The sequence below is a fragment of the Ovis canadensis genome, chromosome 11 (genome assembly GCF_042477335.2).
Source record: "Ovis canadensis isolate MfBH-ARS-UI-01 breed Bighorn chromosome 11, ARS-UI_OviCan_v2, whole genome shotgun sequence".
Classification (NCBI taxonomy): Eukaryota; Metazoa; Chordata; class Mammalia; order Artiodactyla; family Bovidae; genus Ovis; species Ovis canadensis.
The window spans coordinates 43,052,070-43,071,110 of NC_091255.1; the positions used below are offsets into that span (position 1 = coordinate 43,052,070).

The window sequence follows — 19,041 nt, forward strand, 5'->3', positions numbered from 1 at the left end:
GAGGAGTCGGGGTGGAGGTGGGGGTCCAGACCTCTGATAAGGCTCCTTGGCTGCCCCCTACCAAGGGTGCTTCTGCTCACTGCTTCCACACTTCCAGCACCTGCATATTAGTATCTCAGTCCACCTCATTAGGACCCTCCCTTGGCACCTAGCTCTGCCCCCAACCCACAGGACCCAGCGTCCTGGTCCAGCCCTCTCCCCAGCCTAGCTGTCTCCTCTGACCTGCCCGAGCCTGTCCTGATCCAGGGCAAGGGGTCCCAGGCCCAAAGCACAGACTGCCCCTACCTCATCCCAGCTGCTCTGGGGACGGGGTCCAGTCCTGGTACAGTTCCAGGTGGCTGAGTGAGCTTGTGCTGGTGAGATCCTAAACTCTGGGTGCAGAGGCCAGCCCACCTTCAGCAGCCAGACTGGGCCCACTAACCCCCAGCCCTTCTGTCAGTCCCACAGCTGGATCTGGGAGGAAACCAGAGAAAGAGTGGGAAATTCTAGCCTCTTCCAGGCTCTTCAGAAGATCTAAAGAAGGAGGGGCAGGCTCATCTCACAGGCCCAGCCGGCCACCGTTACTAACGTCTCAGTCAGCCTATGCGGAGACACCATCAAGCCCCGTTACAGCTGATGAAACTGAGGAACAGTGTGGTGAGGTAACTGGCCAGAGGGCACACAGCAGGTCTTGGACTAGTCTGTCTTCTAAAGGCCCAAATCTCGGAATGAGGTTTGTCGGGTCACTTCCTGCCCCAAGTTCAGCGACATCTGGGACGGACCCAACCCGGGGCTTCCACTCAGCCCCCTTGCTCAGGGCGGGAGAAGCCGGGGCCTGCGGGAGCCCCGCAGCAGTCCGCGCGGGGATGGAACGGCCAGGGGACGGGTGCGCAGGCCGGACCGGAGCCGCCTGACGCTCCTCAGGTTGGGCGGGACCGTCCACCCGGGGGCGGGGCTCCTGCAAGTCTCCGCCCCGCCCCGCCTGCCCCGCAGAACCGCCGCCGGGAACCCAGTTTCCGAGGAACTTTTCGCGGGCGCTGGGCACCACCGAGTTCCGGGCGGGACGCGAACGCACGGAGCTGCTGCGGCGGGCCCGGCGGACCTCCGAGAGGAGGTGACTGCGCCATGGACGAGCCACCCTTCAACGAAGCGGCCTTGGAGCTGGCGCTGGCCGAGCCGTGCGAGCTGGACGCGGCGCTGCTGACCGACATAGAAGGTGGGTCAGGGCCACTGGGCTCCGCGCGCGGGCGGCGCCGGGCGCGGGGCGCGGAGGGGGTCGGGGGCGCGGCCCGCGCCTCTGTGCGGAGCTCTCCGCGTCTCTGCGCCGAGGGCTGCGGGCCTCGCGGTTCTGTCCCCGCGGAGCTGCCCGTGCCCACCGGGTCCTGTAGGAGGCTCGGCGCTGAGCACGTGCGCCTCTGGGCGCTTCGGCCCGCACCCCGCGGCCAGCGAGTCCTCAGTCGGGAGGCGGCATTGGCGAGAGCGGGGCAGCCGGCATCGCCGAGGCCCCGCCCCGCCCCGGCCTTGACGTCAGCGGGAGGTTACTCTCGGTCGTTCCCTCCGGCCCGAGAGTTCAGCTCCGCGCTCGCGCTCCTGCGCATGCGCGCCGCGGTCCCGCGGACCCTGACAGACCAGGGCCTGATTCTCCTAGCTGGCTCCCGGTATCGGTTCGGCACACGTTTATCGAGCGTCTACTGAATGCCAGGCCCGGTTCTAGGCACCAGAGGTTCATAGACCTGGGCTCCCCCTTTCCTTGGAAGCACAAACCCACCCTAAGGAAACCCATAAACAGATATTTACACCTTGTGGTGGGGCTGGGGCAGGGCGACTGCTTCGGATAGGGCGGTGGGGTGGGACCTGAGCTCAGTCCCGATAAGGATGTCTTCCCCACGGAGGGCACGGCGAGGAGTTGGAGGGACATAGGTGAGACTGGGCAGGTGGGTGGAAGAGGACTTGGCAGGAAAAGGCGGGAGCAGCAGCGCGGGCTTTCTCACACACCTGGAAACACTGCTCTGGTTGTTCTACAAAGAGAGTGTTGGGGGCGAAGCTGCAGCGGGGCCAGTCAGGAGGCTGTTGCCCACGGTGCACAGAGCACATTCCAGACTCCACAAGTTGCCTCCGAGGTTCCTATGCAGTTTCAGCCACATTGGCTACCTTGCACTTGGTTGATGGGGATAACAGGCCCTGAGCACAGGACCCAAACCTCCCACAGCCTGGATGGACTCATCCATGGAGCCTATGCCCGCCCTAGGGTTAGCAAAATGGACACATCTGAGCCAACCACTCTTTGGTTGGCTCGCTGGGAACCCAGCTCGTAGGGCGCAAGAGTTGCCAGGTCCTCTGGAGGGTAGTTGAGAGGAGGGCCAGGCAGCGTTGACTCAGGGCTGAGAGCTGAGCTGGATCCCAGAGGCAGTGGGATGTTAAGTGACTTGTCCCAGGTCACACAGCAGAGCATGGTAGAGCCAGAATTCAAACCCAGGATGGGAGCTCCAGAGGCCACACTCTTAAACGCTATTGTGAGTGTGTGTGTGTGTGTGTGTGTATGACGCCATAGAGCAGGGGACTCAGGAGGCTGCTCTATATGGAGGTATGCTGGGGGCTTGGGAGTGGGTCGAAACGGGGTCATAGGTCACACGGCCACCTCCCCATCCTAGCCCAGAGCCTTTGACTTATGAGACGGAGGACTGGCATCAAAGAGTACGCCCATGTCCCTGAGCCCCACCCAGCCTGGGCATGTGGCTCAGCCAGACTCCGTCATGTGACCAGCGCCCTCACTAGGAGCCCCAAGTCCTGTGCTGCAGGCCAGGCCCTGGCTGCACTGCACCACAACTCCGGGTAGATCCGCGTGCTCCCAGCCTCCTTTTCCTGTTTTTGTTTTGGGGTCCCTTGTGGCCATGAGAGAGGGTATGTGGGAGCCGCCTTGCATGAGTGCTGGGATTGTGTTGATGCCGTGGAGGGCCTTACCTCCCGCTGGTTCATACACTGCACTGTGTTGCTCAGTGACGAAGAGGCGATTGGAGGAGGCTGCTGGTCAGGTGGGCCTGGTCAAGGAGTGGCCTGAGCCTCCAGTGCATAGCTGGAAGTCACCTCTGCCTGGGCCTCCCAATTCATTGTGTCTTTGAAGTCCGGGTGTTTGCCTTCGGTCCAGTCCCTAAATCAACAGGGACCTGGCTTCCTGGGCTCCAGGCCAGCCTGCTAAAAGAGGTACATGGGGGCCAACCTGCCCCCCACCAGGCCACTCCCCACAGTCTCTCATGCCCAGTTCTCTCCCTGGTGCTGCCAAGCATGGGCCTTCCTTAGAAAACAAGCTCAAGATGGCTTACAGCCCTGCTCTGGCCACAGCATATACCTGCTCAGCTCTCTAACCACCATGGCTCCCCAGAACCCCAAGATACAGTCCCTTGTCTCAGCGTGGTGTTTGAGACCTGTCAGGTGGGCCGGGCCCGCCCTCCTGTGGTAAGTCCTGTCCTCCCTCCAGGCCCTCCCCATGCCCTGGACACACTCGGCCCCCACATGGCACTCCTGCCTCATCCTCACGTCCAGAGGTCCTGAGGGCAGAGCCTGGGAGAGGCCTCTCCCCCTGGACACGGCGCCTCTCCCCCTGGACACGGCACCTCTCCATCCCTCTCCTGCCTTGGGTGCCCAGGTGGCAGGACGCAGAGTCCCTCCCGGTATGGCCGTGCGCTCTCTCCAGGCTGCAGTGGCTGCCCTGGAAAGCTGGGGTGAGGCCATAGGTGGGCTGCCCATGAGCCCCGCTGAGTTTCAGCCCTTGCACCTGTGAGGGGGATGGGGAGAGCTGCGGGCAGTCCAGGGAGGCGGGTGGGCTGGCAATTGGGAGCTACCTTCTGCCTGGTGGTCACCTCACTGGATGAAAACATTCTAGATGACCTGCCCAGCCTCAGGTGGGGTCACCACCGGGCAGAGGCCTGGGTCTGGACTTCGCCCAGCTGATAGGGGCAGGCCAGGTGGCAATGACTCCTGGCCAGAGCAAATGCCTCTGTCCTGTGTCTTGCCAGCCACAGGCCCCATGGATGTGCCCTTTGACCCTGGGACCTACTGGGCATGCATACCTGCACCTGTGAAAGGGGAAGGGAGAGCCTCAGAAATGCCACGGTCATCTCCTCACTGGTATACAGACTGGGGGCAGACATGTCCACTACCCTCACCTGCCCAGCTGAGGTGTAGGGAGCAGCAGGAAGGCCAGGCCTAGTGGAGGTTGCCTCCCAGGCCCAGAACACGTTGCAGTAAATCCATCTCTAGCTGGCAGAGGAGGGCCCAAGCCCAGGATGTGTTTCTGGGTCTCTGGCCATAGTTGATGGTTTGCTGCACAACCACCTCAGGGCAGCCTCAGAGATGCAAAGTAAAGCACCTTCAAGGTTCCATTCACACAGTTGTGAGGACTAAGGAAAGCACCCCAAAGTAGGTAAAAACGATAAAACCCAGTGCTGGTGATGCTCTGATTAAACGTGATATATTGCAAGGGAGAGTGTAAGGAGGTTTATTGTTCCAGAGAGCAGCCTGGCAGCTTGGAAGCAGTGTGCTGCCTTTGAACCAACATACACACTTCAGAGGGGGCAGTGCCAGGGCTGAGCCTTGGAGCTTCACACTGCCTCCCCTCTGCGTAGCACTCTGCACGCACATCCTGACCTGGGATGAGTGGTGGCAACAAGTTGGGACAGAGCCAGGCTGGCCTCAGGGCTCACTCCTGCCCCTGGCAGGCGGGGCTGGGGGCTGTGGGCTCGGGGGGTTGGCAGGCCTGGGTGTAGGTCTTAGGTTCTTCGCTTGGCAGTCGGAGGACTGGGGCACATGGCCTCCCTCTGAGCCTTAGTGGCCTCTTCCGGCTAGAGGGCTCATATTCAGGTTCCCCTGGGGCTCTGGCCCCGGGGCCATCCCATTCCAGGAAGAGCAGGCACCCGCCACGTCCCTGGGCAGCCACACACACACAAAGGCACCCTGTACCCCCATTGCACACATGATCGGCTGAGGACATGTGAACCTGCCAACCGTGCTTCTCGGGAGGTTCCAGGAGATGCTGGTGGGAGCAGCAGGGCTGGCTGGCAGGGTGCAAGCCCGTTCCCCACTGCTGCCCTGTGCCCTCCCTCACGTAGCCAGAGGTGGAGCGGTGCTGTTGCTTTGTGCTGTCTGCTGCAGACTTTGTGACCTGCTCACAAATCCCTTTTCTGCCCATTCCCTGAGAATTGGTGTTCTTAGCTCAGGCGACAGACAAACGTGGGTTGGAACTCCAGCTTTGGGCTGCCTCCTTGACCCTCTTCCCTCTTGACCCCCTCTTCTGCAGTCTCACCAGCCTCTTCTTTGTCTTGACAGTGCACCAAGCTTGCTCCCACCTCAGAGCCTTTGCACTTGCTGTTCCTAGTGGCTGTGACATCCTTCCTTCCTCCTGGCCCACTCCCTCCTTTCGCCTCTACGCAGATGCCCCCTCCACAGAGAGGCCTGCCCTGACTCCCTCTGTTTCTTCACGATGCTCATCACCTGCACCCCCTTCCTCCACGGATTAGTAGACGGTTGGCCTCCCTCACTGGAACAGAAGCTCCACTGGGAGGTCTTCACGCTCTGTTCCTGCACCCCCAGCACCTGGCACTGGCCTGACATTTAGGAGAGGGCAGTAGATATTGTCAGAGAAACATCTGCGCTTCATGGGCCAGGCCATATGAGGGAGGTGGTGAGCTCCCTGTCCCAGGAGGCATGCAAGAAGAGTTTGGGGTGCAAGACCTTGTGTCAGCACCTGTGGGTCATAGGCTCCTGTGATAGTCAGAGTTGGGCTCCTGTGGGTGAGCGCTATGGGTGTCCCCCAAGGATATCTGTCATGGCCTCACAGGATAAACAGGTCCTAGAATAAAAGGCCCACATCTGCCTTCAGAGGGAGATTTGAAGGTAGAGCCAGGGAGTGGGGAGAGGGGTTCAGGTTTCCTGTTAGGCCCTGATAGAATCAGGGCAGGAGAGGAAAAGATGAAGCCAGGCTTGGGGAGGGGCAGGTGGGCCCTCTGAGGCTGAGCCCACACCTCTCCTCTCCCCTAGAGTGGGTGCAGGAGCCACGCAGGCCTTGAGTCTTAGGTCATGCGAGTGCTTACTTCACCAGCAGAGAGTCCCCACTGTGGGAGCCCTGTCCAGCCTTTCAGACCCACTGGACTGGAGGGAGCTTCCTTAAACTGCACCCTGGTGGGGGTTGGGGGGTGCTCTCTTGCCTCCTAGAATCCCCTGCTCCAAGGCCAGAGGTGAAGGCTCAGAGGAGAGTGACTTGCCTGGGACTACACAGCAAGTAAAGGGTGGAGGGAAGTTCTGGCACCCAGATCTGGCTTTAGGAGAGAGTGAGAGGGGCCCCAGTCAGACCGTGAGTTCGCCACCAGATTGTGCTGCGTCTTTGTTAGATCATGTCCCTGAGGCCAGCCCTCCTCTTGGCAGCTGTTCCTGACCCTATCGGCCATGGGCCTCTCCCTTCTACGTCCTTGGTCTAGATGGGACAGAGCCAAGACATGTGAAATGGGAAACAAAGGGGCCGAGAGAACGTGAGACAGGGAGAGGGATGGTCAGGAGCAGGTAGGCTTGACATTGGGTGGCCCTGGCCCTGCAGAGGCTCAGGTGTGGGTCAGCCCTGGAATTCAGGCCTCAGTGTCTCCCAGTCTCAAGTGAGGTAGGAGCCTTGCCAACACCAATGTCTTGATTTGGGGGGGTAAGGGAGGGTGTGAGCACCCACCAGCTGAGGAGGGAGGGGGGTGGAGAATTCAGTTGCCCTTGGCACCCGCTGCAAGGCCATGGAAGGACCCGGACAAAGAAGGGTGGATACGTGATGGAGAGGAGCTTCCTGGAAAGTGAGAGCCATCGGGGCCAGGGGGTCTCTGCCCCCAACACCCTCTGAGGCTGCCGGACACCAAGAAAGGGTTGTGGGTGGGCTTGGCCGCAGTTGAAGGCTGGCCTGAGCCTGCAGTCCACTTGGCCACAAAAGCTGGAGCTGGCAACCTGGGCTGCTGGCCAGGCTTTGTTCATCTGTGTAGAACTCGAACCTTACACAGAAGGGGAGAGGGCCTGGGTGCCCCTCCAGAGACCCTCAGAGCCTGTCACCCCAGGACTTCCTCACCTTCTGTCCCAGGGACTGGGCTGCCTGTTGGCCTCCCCGGACCCTGCAGTGAATAAGTGAGTCAGGTTCACCCTGAGACTGCTGGGGCTGGGGGTGTCACTGACCCCGTCCCAGATCCAGGCCCCTCTTCAAAGGGATGTCTGTGTGGGGCTTCAGCTGGGGCTCAGCTGTTACTGGCCATCACTTCGGGGTATGAGTTCCCTTCCTCAGTTTCCCTGGGAAGTGACTGTTGCCAGGGGTCCGTGCGGTGGGGTGTGGCCCATGCTGGGGCGGCCCAGGAAGGGGAGGTCCCCACACCCACTGCCTGGTGGCCCTTGGTCTCACTTGAGCACTGCACCCAGTAACACCTTTACTTGTCCCCGTCGGAGCCTGAATCGTGCTCGGCCCATTTTCCAAGAGCGAACTGAGGCTGAGCGTGGTCGAGACCGGCTCAGGGTGTCAAGAGAGCCGGAGACTTAGCTGCGGAGCTGGGGCACCCCTAGCCTCTCGTTCTACCGCTCTTCTCCGACTTGACCGCCAGTAACCCCTGCAGACGTCGGCGCCTAGTGGGTTAAGGGCCAGCGTCCGCTAGTAACCCCGGCCCCCTTGCGGCGCGGCGGAGCGCAACCCGAGCCGCGTGCCGTGGGGGTGGGGCGGGGCCGGGGCGGGGCCCCAGGAGGCGGTGGCGCGGCCGCTGATTGGCCGCGCGCGCTCACCCCATGCCCGGCCCGCCGCTACGCGGGGCGGGGCTGGCCAGCGGGGCGGGGCGGGGGCGGGGCAGGCAGCGGGGGCGGGGCCGGCGGTAGCTCTATCGCTCAGCAGCTTTAAAGTGCGCCGGCCCTGCAGGTGAATTCTGTGCTCGGAGACCGGCAGGCCAGCCGCCTGGACGCCCCGAGTGGCGACGGGCCCGGGCCGCGGAACCATGGACTGCACGTTCGAAGGTATTTTTTGGAGGCCTCCACCTCTTTATTATAGAGCTTTCATTTCCTCAGCGGGGTTCCATCCTCGGTGCCCTGAGGGGAGGTTTGTGCGCACTCCCTGCTCTAAGAGGTGTAGGCTCCCCACCCCAACGTCCGGAGTAAGGGGATAGCTTTCCCACATCTGCTCCACGGGGAGGAGGACCGCTTTTCCTTCTGTCTCCTGGGGCTCCCTTTTGGGGGTCATCTTGGGCTTGACAGTGGGAGCCCTGGGTTCAGCCAGTTTCCTCCCTCAGCCTCAGTTTCTCCAACTATCAAAGGGGTAGGGGGTCCTGCGGGAGAAAGCACTCTATGCACTATGACCTGTGCAGACCTGGAGGGCCTGCCAAATGTTTGTGTTTGAGGACAGGAGGGCTGAGCCTGGCACCCATCCCCACCCCCACCCCATCCTTTGTTGCGCTCTCCTGGCAGCCTAGGTCGTCCCCTGCAGTCACTTTCCTGCCTGGCACCTGTCAGTTGGAGGGACTCAGGTGACCTTGAGGCCCCACTCCGTGCAGCTGTCCTGTCACAAAGTGTTTTGTCTGTCCTGTACAGATGGGGAGACTAAGGCCCAGTGAGAGGCGCCAGAAGCCCAGGCTGGGGGTCTGGGGGACACCTGGGGCTCCCAGGGTTTGCTCATGGGTCCTGCAGAGCACTTTGACCCAGTGGATGACTCCTTCAGTGGGTTAGAGGGCCCTGGACTGACCCAGCCAGGCTGCTGGTTGCCAGCTGGGGGAGAGGGCTTGTGGCCAGTTTGGGCTGCTGTGGGCCATGTGTCCAGTCTGTATGAGGAGGAGAGTCAGGACAGACAGCGTTGGCTTTCACTGAGGGGAGACGGAAGCCTGAATGGCCGGCCCCGAGCTGCTTGGCTGCAAACAGGGCCTGGGCTTGTGCCCAGAACATTCAGAGACACACTGGTTGACACACATATGGCCAGCGGTTGACTCTGCCCCAAGTCTCGGTTTATTGCACAGAGAAATGGGTTGGCAAAAGCAGCTCTGAATTGAGCGGTCGTGGACCTCTGCTTTGGGGGCCGCTGGCATTGTCCAGTGTCGCAAGGCTGTTTGATGCACTGGGCAAAGCTCCAGATGTCCCAGGTGTCTGTGAGCGTGGGCTCCTGGGGGTGGCTTTTTTGTTTCTGTGGTGTTGCTCCCACGTGTACACTGTCGGGGCCGGGGTGGGGTGTGAAGACACAGGACACCTGACACCTGCTCCACGGCTGCTCACGGCTTTTCCTCCTCCCTGCAGACATGCTTCAGCTCATCAACAACCAAGACAGCGACTTCCCGGGCCTGTTTGACCCGCCCTACGCTGGGGGTGGAGCAGGGACCACAGACCCTGCCAGTCCCGATGCCAGCTCCCCAGGCAGCCTGTCCCCACCTCCTTCCACGATGAGCTCCTCACTTGAAGGCTTCCTGGGGGCGACCAAGGCGACACCCCCACCCTTGTCTCCTCCCCAGCCTGCACCCACCCCCCTGAAGATGTACCCATCTGTGCCTGCCTTCTCCCCGGGGCCTGGGATCAAGGAGGAGCCAGCGCCCCTTACTATCCTCCAGCCCACCCCACCCCAGCCCCTGCCCGGAGCTCTCCTGCCGCAGAGTGTTGCGGCCACCACCCCACCACAGTTCAGCTCTGCCCCCATTGTAGGCTACCCCAGCCCTCCGGGAGGCTTCTCCACAGGTAAGGAGGGAGTGTGGAGGTGGGGTTCAGGTGCTCTTGGTAGAGGAGTTTGCAGGCTTTAGCAGTCTGGCCCCTGCTCTGTGGCTGGAGGCGCCTGCTCACCAGCAGTTCTCGGGCTCCTGCGGACGAAGCACTTCCCTTACTGCCCGGGGTCCACACCAGCTACCCTTCCACAGAGTGATTCTTGGCTAGGAGGCTGGCATACTTGCATCAGAGTCCAGGGCAGAGCCATCCAGATAGGAACCCGCGGCCACAGGGGTAGTGACTCATCCCGGGTCACATGGTGATGAGGACCTGGGGGACAGGTTGGAAGTGGGTTGCAACAGCCTGTGTCCTCAGCCCCAGCCTTCATCTCTGCAGGGACCCCTCCGGGGAGCAGCTCGCAGCCACTGGCTGGCCCACCACTGGCTTCCCTGCCAGGGGTCCCGCCTGTCTCCTTGCACAGCCAGGTTCAGAGTGCGGCCCCCCAGCAGCTGTTGACAGCCATAGCCACCCCCACGGTGGCCCCTGGAGCAACTGCTGTGACCTCCCAGATACAGCAGGTCCCGGTGAGGCGGTCTGGCTGGCATCAGGGAGGTGGCGGCCCTGGGCCCAGACCCATAGCCCATGGCTGAGGCCCCTCCTGTCCTTAGGTCCTGCTGCAGCCCCACTTCATCAAGGCAGACTCGTTGCTCCTGACGACCATGAAAACAGATGTGGGAGCCCCCTTGAAAGCGGCGGGCATCCGCTCCCTGGGCCCTGGCACTGCTATGCAGGCAGCACCCTTGCAGGTAGGGGGCTTGGGTGGGGTGGGGGTGGTGGCTTGGGTGGGGTGGGGAGGGACAAGGTTTGCTCACATGTCCACCTGCTAACTCTGCCTGGCCCTGCAGACCCTGGTGAGTGGCGGGGCCATCCTGGCCACTGTGCCACTGGTAGTGGACACTGACAAGCTGCCCATCAACCGACTTGCCGGTGGCAAGGCTCCAGGCTCGGCACAGAGCCGCGGCGAGAAGCGTACAGCCCACAACGCCATCGAGAAACGCTACCGCTCTTCCATCAATGACAAGATCGTTGAGCTCAAGGACCTGGTGGTGGGCACTGAGGCCAAGGTGTGGGCTGAGGCCCTAATAGAGCAGCTCTGGGGAAGGAGGCACCTGGGAGGAGGAGGAGGAGGAGGATGGGGCTGGGCAGACAGTCCTGGGGCCCCAGCCTCCTCGGGCCTGGCAGCTCTGTTCAGCTGAGCTTCAGGGAAGCCCCGGGTGGCACAGGCTCTTCCAGGTGCTGGGGATTCAGCAGAGGACAGACAGAGATCCTGCTGTTGAGTAGCTGACATTCTAGCATGGTGCGGGGGCACCAACAGACCTGGGTTGGGGTACGCCAGGTGGCATAAGTGCTGTGTTGGAGAGAAGTGAGATGGGGGAAGTTGCAAACCTGAGTTGGGTGGTCAGGAAAGGCCTCACAAAGGTGATGTGATGTGTGAACAGAGGCCTGGAGGAGGTGAGAGGGTGAGGCATAAGGTGGAGTGATGTTGACAGCAGCCAGCCAGGTGCTGTTGTCTGTATCTTACTTAACCAGGCAGCAGGTTCTAGGGGAGGAATGTTCCAGGGAGTAGGAATAGCAGATGCAAATCTCCTGAGGCGATTGTGTTGCAAAGCAGCTCTGCCCTCTTGCTTCAGTGCCCAGCTGGCCTGACCACTTGTGCCATCTCCCCCCTACCCAACCCCTGCAGTTGAATAAATCTGCCGTCTTGCGCAAAGCCATCGACTACATCCGCTTCCTTCAGCACAGCAACCAGAAGCTCAAGCAGGAGAACCTGAGTCTGCGCACTGCTGTCCATAAAAGCAGTGAGTGCTGGCCCCCTCCACACCTGGTGTCCCTGGAAGTTCTTGCCCTGCAAAGGCCCTTCACCCTCTTTTTGGCCCTCCCAGGCTCGCAGCTCCCCCAGGTCCTGAGCTCCAATTTGGGGTGAAGTGGGGTGTGGAGCTGACTCCAGTCTGCTCCTCTCTGGCCTGCAGAATCACTGAAGGACCTGGTGTCGGCCTGCGGCAGTGGAGGTAGCACAGATGTGCCCATGGAGGGCATGAAGCCCGAGGTGGTGGACACCCTGAGCCCCCCCCCCTCAGACGCCGGCTCACCCTCCCAGAGCAGCCCCTTGTCCCTTGGCAGCAGGGGCAGTAGCAGCGGTGGAAGTGGCAGTGACTCGGAGCCTGACAGCCCGGTCTTTGAGGACGGCCAGGTGGGGCCTGCAGTGTTGTCCCTTTCTTGTCATCTAGCAACTTCCTCCGAGCCCCAGGACTGGATCAGGCCCCTCACATATCCCACCTCTCCTTTCATAGACAGAAGAAAGACAAGGCTGAGGGGTTCCCACAGTAAGGCAGGGGGCAGAGTTGACCCCTCCTTCCCGGAGCTGTGCTCTCTGGGTCACGCCACCCCGTTCTCACCGCCCTGCCCGCCCCCACCCCCCCCAGGTGAATCCAGAGCTGCTGCCCGCCCCCCACAGCCAGGGCATGCTGGACCGCTCTCGCCTGGCCCTGTGTGCGCTCGTCTTCCTCTGTCTCTCCTGCAACCCCTTGGCCTCCCTGCTGGGTAGCCGGGGTCCTGCTGGCCCCTCCGACACCACCAGCATCAACCACCGTCCTGGGCGCAGCATGCTGGGTGCTGAGGGCAGAGGTAGGGTGGTAGGAGGGGGGCTCTCGCATATGTGGATCCCGTCCTGTGGGCTTGGGGCCCTGGATTTCCTTGGTGCCCAGCCTCTGTGTCCCCAGCTTCTGTCTGCCCCCAGATGGCCCTGGCTGGGCCCCGTGGCTGCTGCCCCCACTGGTCTGGCTGATGAATGGGCTGCTGGTGCTCTTCTCCTTGGCGCTTCTCTTTGTCTATGGAGAACCAGTCACTCGGCCCCACTCGCGCCCTGCCGTGCACTTCTGGAGGCATCGCAAGCAGGCCGACCTGGACCTGGCCAGGGTAAGTGGCCAGACCCTGGGGGATGGGAGCAGGCAAGGCTGGGACCCTGAGCAGTGCCTGGGAAGGTGCTGGGCATACCGTGGACCTCCCCTGTTCTCCCTACTCCTGTCTACCCCTCCAACTCCTGTGGACCCCTGGGGGCCTGGCCTGTGCTGCTGGGGATGGTGTGGTCCTCACGGGGGCCCAAGATGGAGGAGTAGCACAGCCCCACGTTTCTTACCTGAAAACCCCTCACCCCCAGGGGGACTTTGCCCAGGCTGCCCAGCAGCTGTGGCTGGCCCTGCGGGCCTTGGGCCGGCCTCTGCCCACCTCCCACCTGGACCTGGCCTGCAGCCTGCTTTGGAGCCTCATCCGCCACCTGCTGCAGCGTCTCTGGGTGGGCCGCTGGCTGGCCGGCTGGGCAGGGGGCCTACGGAGGGACAGGGCCCTACAGGCAGACGCTCGCACCAGTGCCCGCGATGCGGCCCTCGTCTACCACAAGCTGCACCAGCTGCACACCATGGGTATGCGGGTGAGGGCTGGGCCCCTGGGGTCCTGCTGCCTCCACACCACCCTTGGCCTCACGCCCTCTTATCTTCCAGGGAAGTACTCAGGTGGGCACCTCGCTGCTGCCAACCTGGCGCTGAGTGCCCTGAACCTGGCCGAGTGTGCGGGAGATGCTGTGTCCGTGGCCACACTGGCTGAGATCTACGTGGCCGCCGCGCTCAGGGTCAAGGCCAGTCTGCCCCGGGCCTTGCATTTTCTGACAGTGAGTAGATGGTGACCAGTGGGGGCTCTGTGGGTGGGTGAGGGCTGCACAGAAAGGCACGTGGTTATGGGGGCGGCTGTGGGCCCTCTGGGGTCTCGGCCAGGGTTCAGTGTGACGGCCCATTCCCTCCTCAACAGCGCTTCTTCCTGAGCAGTGCCCGCCAGGCCTGCCTGGCACAGAGTGGCTCAGTGCCCCTTGCCATGCAGTGGCTCTGCCACCCTGTGGGCCACCGTTTCTTCGTGGATGGCAACTGGGCCCTGTGCAGCGCCCCGAGGGACAGCTTGTACAGCGTGGCTGGGAACCCAGGTGCCTTCTCACCCTGGGCCCTTCTCTGTGCCCACCCCTTTCCCCACAGCTGGCCGCCTCCTCCGTCCCCCGTTCCTATTCATCATGCCTATCCCTGGTCAGTGTCTTGTCCCTTGCCTCTCTGCTGTCCCTGCCCACCCTGGCCTGCTGCCCCGCCATCTGGTGTGGCTATGGGGATGTGCAGATGGGGACGCCAGTCTGGCTCTGTCTCAGCTGGGGCTCTTCAGAGGCAAACAGGAAGATAGGGGTAGGGGGCCAGGGGGCTGATTTGAGAGGTGCCAGACAACATCACCATGCAGTGAGGAGGGTGGGAAAGGGCGTGCATCCCAGGTGGGTTATCCTGTCCATTGGTGGGCAGAGTGTTTATCCACCAGCTTTCACTTGTCTCAGAGCCAGGCCCACCCGTGCCCAGAAAAGATCCCTAGTGCAGGGAGGTGCGTGTGCAAAGGAGGGGTTGGGGCCATTCTCGCCCCTCCACTCACCCACTCTTCTCTACAGTGGATCCCCTGGCCCAGGTGACTCAACTGTTCCGCGAACATCTGTTGGAGCGAGCACTGAATTGCGTGGCCCAGCCCAGCCCTAGCCCTGGATCAGCCGAGGGGGACAAGTGAGTGTCTCCATGCGCCTCAGCAGACCAGAGCCCCCTGCCCAGTGGAGCCTGTGGGTGGCCAGAGCCGGGCCACTGTGGCCTTAGGTGCATTTCGGTTCCTCTCTGGGCCTCAGATTCCCACCAGCCCGGCACGAGGGGACGGAGGCTCTTAGAGGAGCCAGGAGGCCAGGCTGTGCTGTGTGCGGAGGTGAGGACCTCTGCCAGCCATGTTGACCGCCTGTCCTCTCCTGCCACAGGGAGTTCTCAGATGCCCTCGGATACCTGCAGCTGCTGAACAGCTGTTCGGATATGGCCGGAGCTCCTGCCTGCAGCTTCTCCATCAGCTCCAGCATGGCTGCCACCCCCGGTGAGCTCCCCACCTGTGACGCCCTCAGCCCCAGTGCCAAGCAGCTCAGCCTCGGGGGCAGTGTGGCTGAGTTTCTGCCTCCTGTGCCCCCTTTGCAGGCACAGACCCGGTGGCCAAGTGGTGGGCCTCTCTGACAGCTGTGGTGACCCATTGGCTTCGGCGGGATGAGGAGGCAGCTGAGAGGCTGTACCCACTGGTGGAGCACCTGCCCCGTGCCCTGCAGGAGTCCGAGTGAGCACAGGCTGCATGCTCGTGCCCCACCCCCAACCCTGCCCCCAGCTTTGTTCTATGTCCTTGGGGTCCCGCCATGCTCTTCCCATGAATCCAGAACCAGGGCAGAGGGAGGTCCAACTATGACACCTCTATCTTGGCCCCAACAGGAAACCCCTGCCCAGGGCGGCTCTGCACTCCTTCAAGGCTGCCCGGGCCATCCTAGGCCGCGGGAAGGCTGAGTCTGGCCCAGCCAGCCTGGTGATGTGTGAGAAGGCCAGTGGGTACCTGCAGGACAGCCTGGCCACCACACCAGCTGACAGCTCCATTGACAAGGTAAGGGCTGGGGCCGGGGGCCTGGCCCGTCTCAGGGGCCTTGGCCTTTCCACTCCCTGGATGGTCCCCCTTGGGCTGCAGAAGACTGCAGGGTCAGCCAACAGCACAGGACGGGTGACCAGCCGGCCTTGCCTTCTGGCAAAGGCTTGGGTCCAGGGGAGAGTGGCTGCTCCCTCTGGCCTCAGTGTTGCCCCCCCAGGAGGAGGGTGGGGTGAACATGTGGCAGGGCCCTCCTTGGAGGCTGCCGCGCAGGCCGGTGGGGGCATGGGGGCCTGGAGAGCGGGCGGCCCCGCGGTGCATTGCTGTTGCATTGCATGTGTGAGGCAGGTGCAGTGCCTCGGCAGTGCAGCCCGGAGCCGGCCCCTGGCACCGCGGGCCCCCAGCCTTCTCTCCCACAGCCAGAGGCCCTGACCCCTGCCCTGCCCTGCCCTACCCACCACCCCCAGGCCATGCAGCTGCTCCTGTGTGACCTGCTCCTTGTGGCGCGCACCAGCCTCTGGCAGCAGCAGAAGCTGCCGGCACCCACCCAGGCCTCGCAGGGCCCTGGAGGTGGGGCCCAGGCCTCTGCCCTCGAGCTTCGTGGTTTCCAGAGGGACTTGAGTGGCCTGAGGCGTCTGGCACAGAATGTCCGGCCTGCCATGCGGAGGGTGAGTGCCCACGGGGCCCTGACTTGTGATGGGGACAGGCATGAGGTGTCTGAAGGGAGTGGTGACCTGAACCTCTCCTGGCCCCTCCTGCCCAGGTATTCCTACATGAAGCCACTGCCCGACTGATGGCAGGGGCCAGCCCAGCGCGGACACACCAGCTTCTGGACCGTAGCCTGAGGAGGAGGGTCGGCCCCTGCAAAGGAGGTGAGAAGGCAGGCTGGCCCAGGTGGGAAGGGTCACGGGCCAGGTGAAGGCTGCAGAGGGAGACCGTAAGATGCACAGGAGCCTCGGGACTTCGAGGTGGCCCCTGATGGGAGCCCTAATCTGAGACTCGGGGGACGACTGTCCTTTGTGGAGCGCTCACTCTGTGCTCCAGGGGAAGGAGCGGAAGGGACCAGCTGCATGGCAGCCCTGCAGCCCAAGACCAGAGGTGTGGGGGTGCACAAAGGACCAGGCGGCAGGGGCGGGGCCGGGGTCCGAGCCCCACCCCAGGCGCGGCCCCGCTCCTGACGCGCTCCTGTGCGCGTGCGCAGGCGCGGCGGTGGAGCTGGAGTCGCGGCCCACGAGGCGGGAGCAGGCCGAGGCTTTGCTGCTGGCCTCCTGCTACCTGCCGCCTGGCTTCCTGTCGGCGCCCGGGCAGCGCGTGGGCATGCTGGCCGAGGCGGCGCGCACGCTCGAGAAGATTGGTGACCGCCGGCTGCTGCACGACTGTCAGCAGATGCTCATGCGCCTGGGCGGCGGGACCACTGTGACCTCCAGCTAGACTCCTGCCGGCGGGCCTGCCCCAGAGCCTGGTCTCCGTATCAGCGGCCGAGAGCAGCGCCGGAGATCCGGGGCTCACGCCCAGCCCACGGACTGCACGGCCCCTGGGGGGCTGGAGACCCTCGGAGACGTCTGCTCTTGACCTGCGGGCCTCCCCAGCCCGCTCCCGTACTCGGCGCGCGGTGGCCAGGATAGTGCTGGCCCCTGGTGGCCGGCTGGGGGATTGCCGGGGCCTGCCGCCGCTGGATGTCACTTGCTCCCAGTGACACCCGCTCCTGGGTGTCATGGGCCCCCAGTCCGCAGCTTTCACCCTCCCTCCAGAGAGAAGAGAGGGGTGCATTTCACCGAGCCGAGGGACCCTACCCCCGGTGCCTCCCTCCCATCTAGGGAGACCTGTGCATAGTGTAGATCGGAGTGCACCAGCCTCCTGGCCTCCAAGGCTCAAGCGTTACTTTGCCTTTTGCAGACTTTATTTTCATAGGTTGAGAAGTTTTGTACAGAGAATAAAAAATGAAATTATTTATAATCTGGGTTTTGCTCCTTTGGGGAGAGGCAAACCAGAGGGGATTCTTTGGGCCTTCTGTCCCCCTAGCACCCAGGCAAAGGCTTCCCGTTCCCACCTGCCCTTCTGTGTTTGGGAAGCCTGGCTTTATTCCCTCCCGCTGACCTGGGCCCTTGGCCCTCTCTCTCATCTCCTGACCCTTAGGGCCCTTGTGGTCTCAGCTTTTCCTTCTTGCTTCCCCACCCAGCTTCTGCCTCCTTCAGGTCCCGGAATGACACGTTCTTGGGAATCTGTAGTGACTGGAGGAATTACAACCTGGGTCTTCCTGTGTGTCTGGGTGTGTCGCCTGCCTGACCCCTGTCCCCTCATCTGAGGCCACACAGCTGTGGCAGGGCAGCAGGGGCTTCTCTGCCTACTGCTCATTCCTGTCCCAGAGCCCTCCCCTAAAGCCTGGACCCTCTCCCAGCAGAATCTGGTCAGAATCCACGCTGCAGAATTCCAAAACAATCGTTGTATCTTTATTGACTTTTTTTTTTCTGAATGCAATGACTGTTTTTTTTTTTTTTACTCTTAAGGAAAATAAACATCTTTTAGAAACAGCTCGATACACACAATCTTCAGTGTGAAGCAATATACTAATAAGAACACTAGTCGTCTTAACATTTACAGTCTTCATATATATTATATATATGTATATGTATACATATATATACACTATATAACGAGGCTGGATATAATACACACGTTCACCATTTTACAGTCATATGTACAGGAAGTTGCTAGGGCGGCCCCAGGCTGGGGCTGCGTCAGGCCTATCAAAGCGTGGACAGAGCTGAGGACACGGACAGACAGGCGGACGAACTGGTGGGCACTGGCCCAGGGCGGTGGCGGCTGCATGGGGAAGGGGGCAGCGCTGGAGCCACCTTCCCAGGAAGGGCTCCGTGCTAAGGGGCGCACGACGCACAGTGGCGACACACGGAGAAGCGAGCATGTTCCCAACATATATACATTCTATGTGACATATATATAGAGGGGCACACAGGTGTGTACATGGATCTAGCGCTGTCTCCGCTCCCGTGCGAGTGGCGCTGCGGCCCCTGGAGACGGTGGTCATGCGGAGGGTTGGTCACGCGTCTGTCGGGGATGAGACTCCTTCTGCGCTCCCAGGCTGGGTTCCAGGGATGGGGTGGGCTGGAAGGGGGACGAGCAGAAGCCAGCGGGGGCAAGTCTGCCCACGCCCAGGAAGGTCGCATCCCTCGAGCACAGGCCCCAGATGCTTGGCCCTCCAGACCTTAACGCAGGTTTTGGCCGAGGCTGGGCAGTTAGGGCGCCCAGCTCCAGCCCCTCCTGCGTGGGTCAGGACTGGCCAATCCCCTATCCCTACCCACCCCCAGGGTGTCCGGCTGCGGGCCACGACCGACCCACGTGGAATGTATACCACGTCATCCTGGAACTTTCAGGGGAGAAGTGTGTCCCCAGGCTACAAACCTCCCAGCCCCGTCAGAGTCTGGGTGTCCCAAGGGGTCTGGCCGCTCCGCGGGCTAACCCCTCTCCAAGCCTGGCGGGGGGATGGAGGCGAGAAAGCCCTGTGCCGTCCGGTGCCAGGAGCAGACGGATCCGGAGCATGTTTTCTACCCAACCAGGGACCACTAGCTTCCGCCCAGGGCGGCCAGATCCAAGATTCGGTTCGGATCAGGGATCCACTCAGGACCCGCGCCGGAAGCAGCGCAAAGGCCCGGGGGCTACGCCTGCGGCTCCTCTCCTCGGCGGCGGGCGGGCTGGCTCTGGCGGCTCCTCCGGCCGGGAGTGGATTACAACGGCAGCCTCTGCAGGAAAGAGACACGAGGCGCGCTGCCTATGGCGGTGCACGTGCTGAGGGGTCAACCCCTCTAGACTCGCCCCGGACTCGCAGTGAGAGAAACCCCGCCAGAAGCTGGGCCTGGAGGCTGG

General features: G+C 62.5%; 2 protein-coding genes across 5 annotated transcripts in view; one reads left to right on the forward strand and one right to left on the reverse strand.

Moving 5' to 3' along the window:
- Nucleotides 1–662: 662 nt before the first annotated feature.
- SREBF1 (sterol regulatory element binding transcription factor 1) lies at nt 663–17,690 on the forward strand. Of its 4 annotated transcripts, none has more exons than XM_069542993.1 (20): nt 1,005–1,252; nt 7,936–7,989; nt 9,253–9,684; nt 10,045–10,232; nt 10,317–10,454; nt 10,554–10,772; nt 11,393–11,507; nt 11,679–11,899; nt 12,132–12,333; nt 12,446–12,624; nt 12,866–13,127; nt 13,206–13,372; nt 13,510–13,678; nt 14,177–14,285; nt 14,525–14,634; nt 14,733–14,865; nt 15,015–15,180; nt 15,627–15,827; nt 15,923–16,031; nt 16,361–17,690. In XM_069542993.1, exons 1-20 carry the CDS (start codon nt 1,105–1,107, stop codon nt 16,588–16,590), a joined length of 3,552 nt encoding a protein of 1,183 aa, XP_069399094.1. In that variant the 5' UTR covers nt 1,005–1,104; the 3' UTR covers nt 16,591–17,690. The 4 variants fall into 4 exon arrangements, with proteins under 4 accessions (XP_069399091.1, XP_069399094.1, XP_069399093.1 ...); XM_069542992.1 differs by having other exon boundaries at nt 1,008–1,195; nt 7,895–7,989; XM_069542990.1 differs by lacking the exon at nt 7,936–7,989 and having other exon boundaries at nt 663–1,195.
- Nucleotides 17,588–19,041, reverse strand: part of RAI1 (retinoic acid induced 1) — a 103,636-nt gene continuing 102,182 nt past the window's right edge. The window contains exon 6 of the mRNA XM_069542988.1: nt 17,588–18,917. Coding sequence (XP_069399089.1) covers nt 18,903–18,917 — 15 coding nt within the window. The 3' untranslated portion in view covers nt 17,588–18,902. The remainder of the gene's footprint in view (nt 18,918–19,041) is intronic.

Excerpts from the sequence above, each read along its gene's own strand:
- SREBF1 (XM_069542993.1), top strand. The coding sequence starts at position 1,105 with ATGGACGAGCCACCCTTCAACGAAGCGGCCTTGGAGCTGGCGCTGGCC. Across the intron at positions 9,685-10,044 it reads TCCGGGAGGCTTCTCCACAG|GGACCCCTCCGGGGAGCAGC; the intron begins GTAAGGAGGGAG and ends TCATCTCTGCAG. Across the intron at positions 13,128-13,205 it reads GCACCAGCTGCACACCATGG|GGAAGTACTCAGGTGGGCAC; the intron begins GTATGCGGGTGA and ends CTTATCTTCCAG.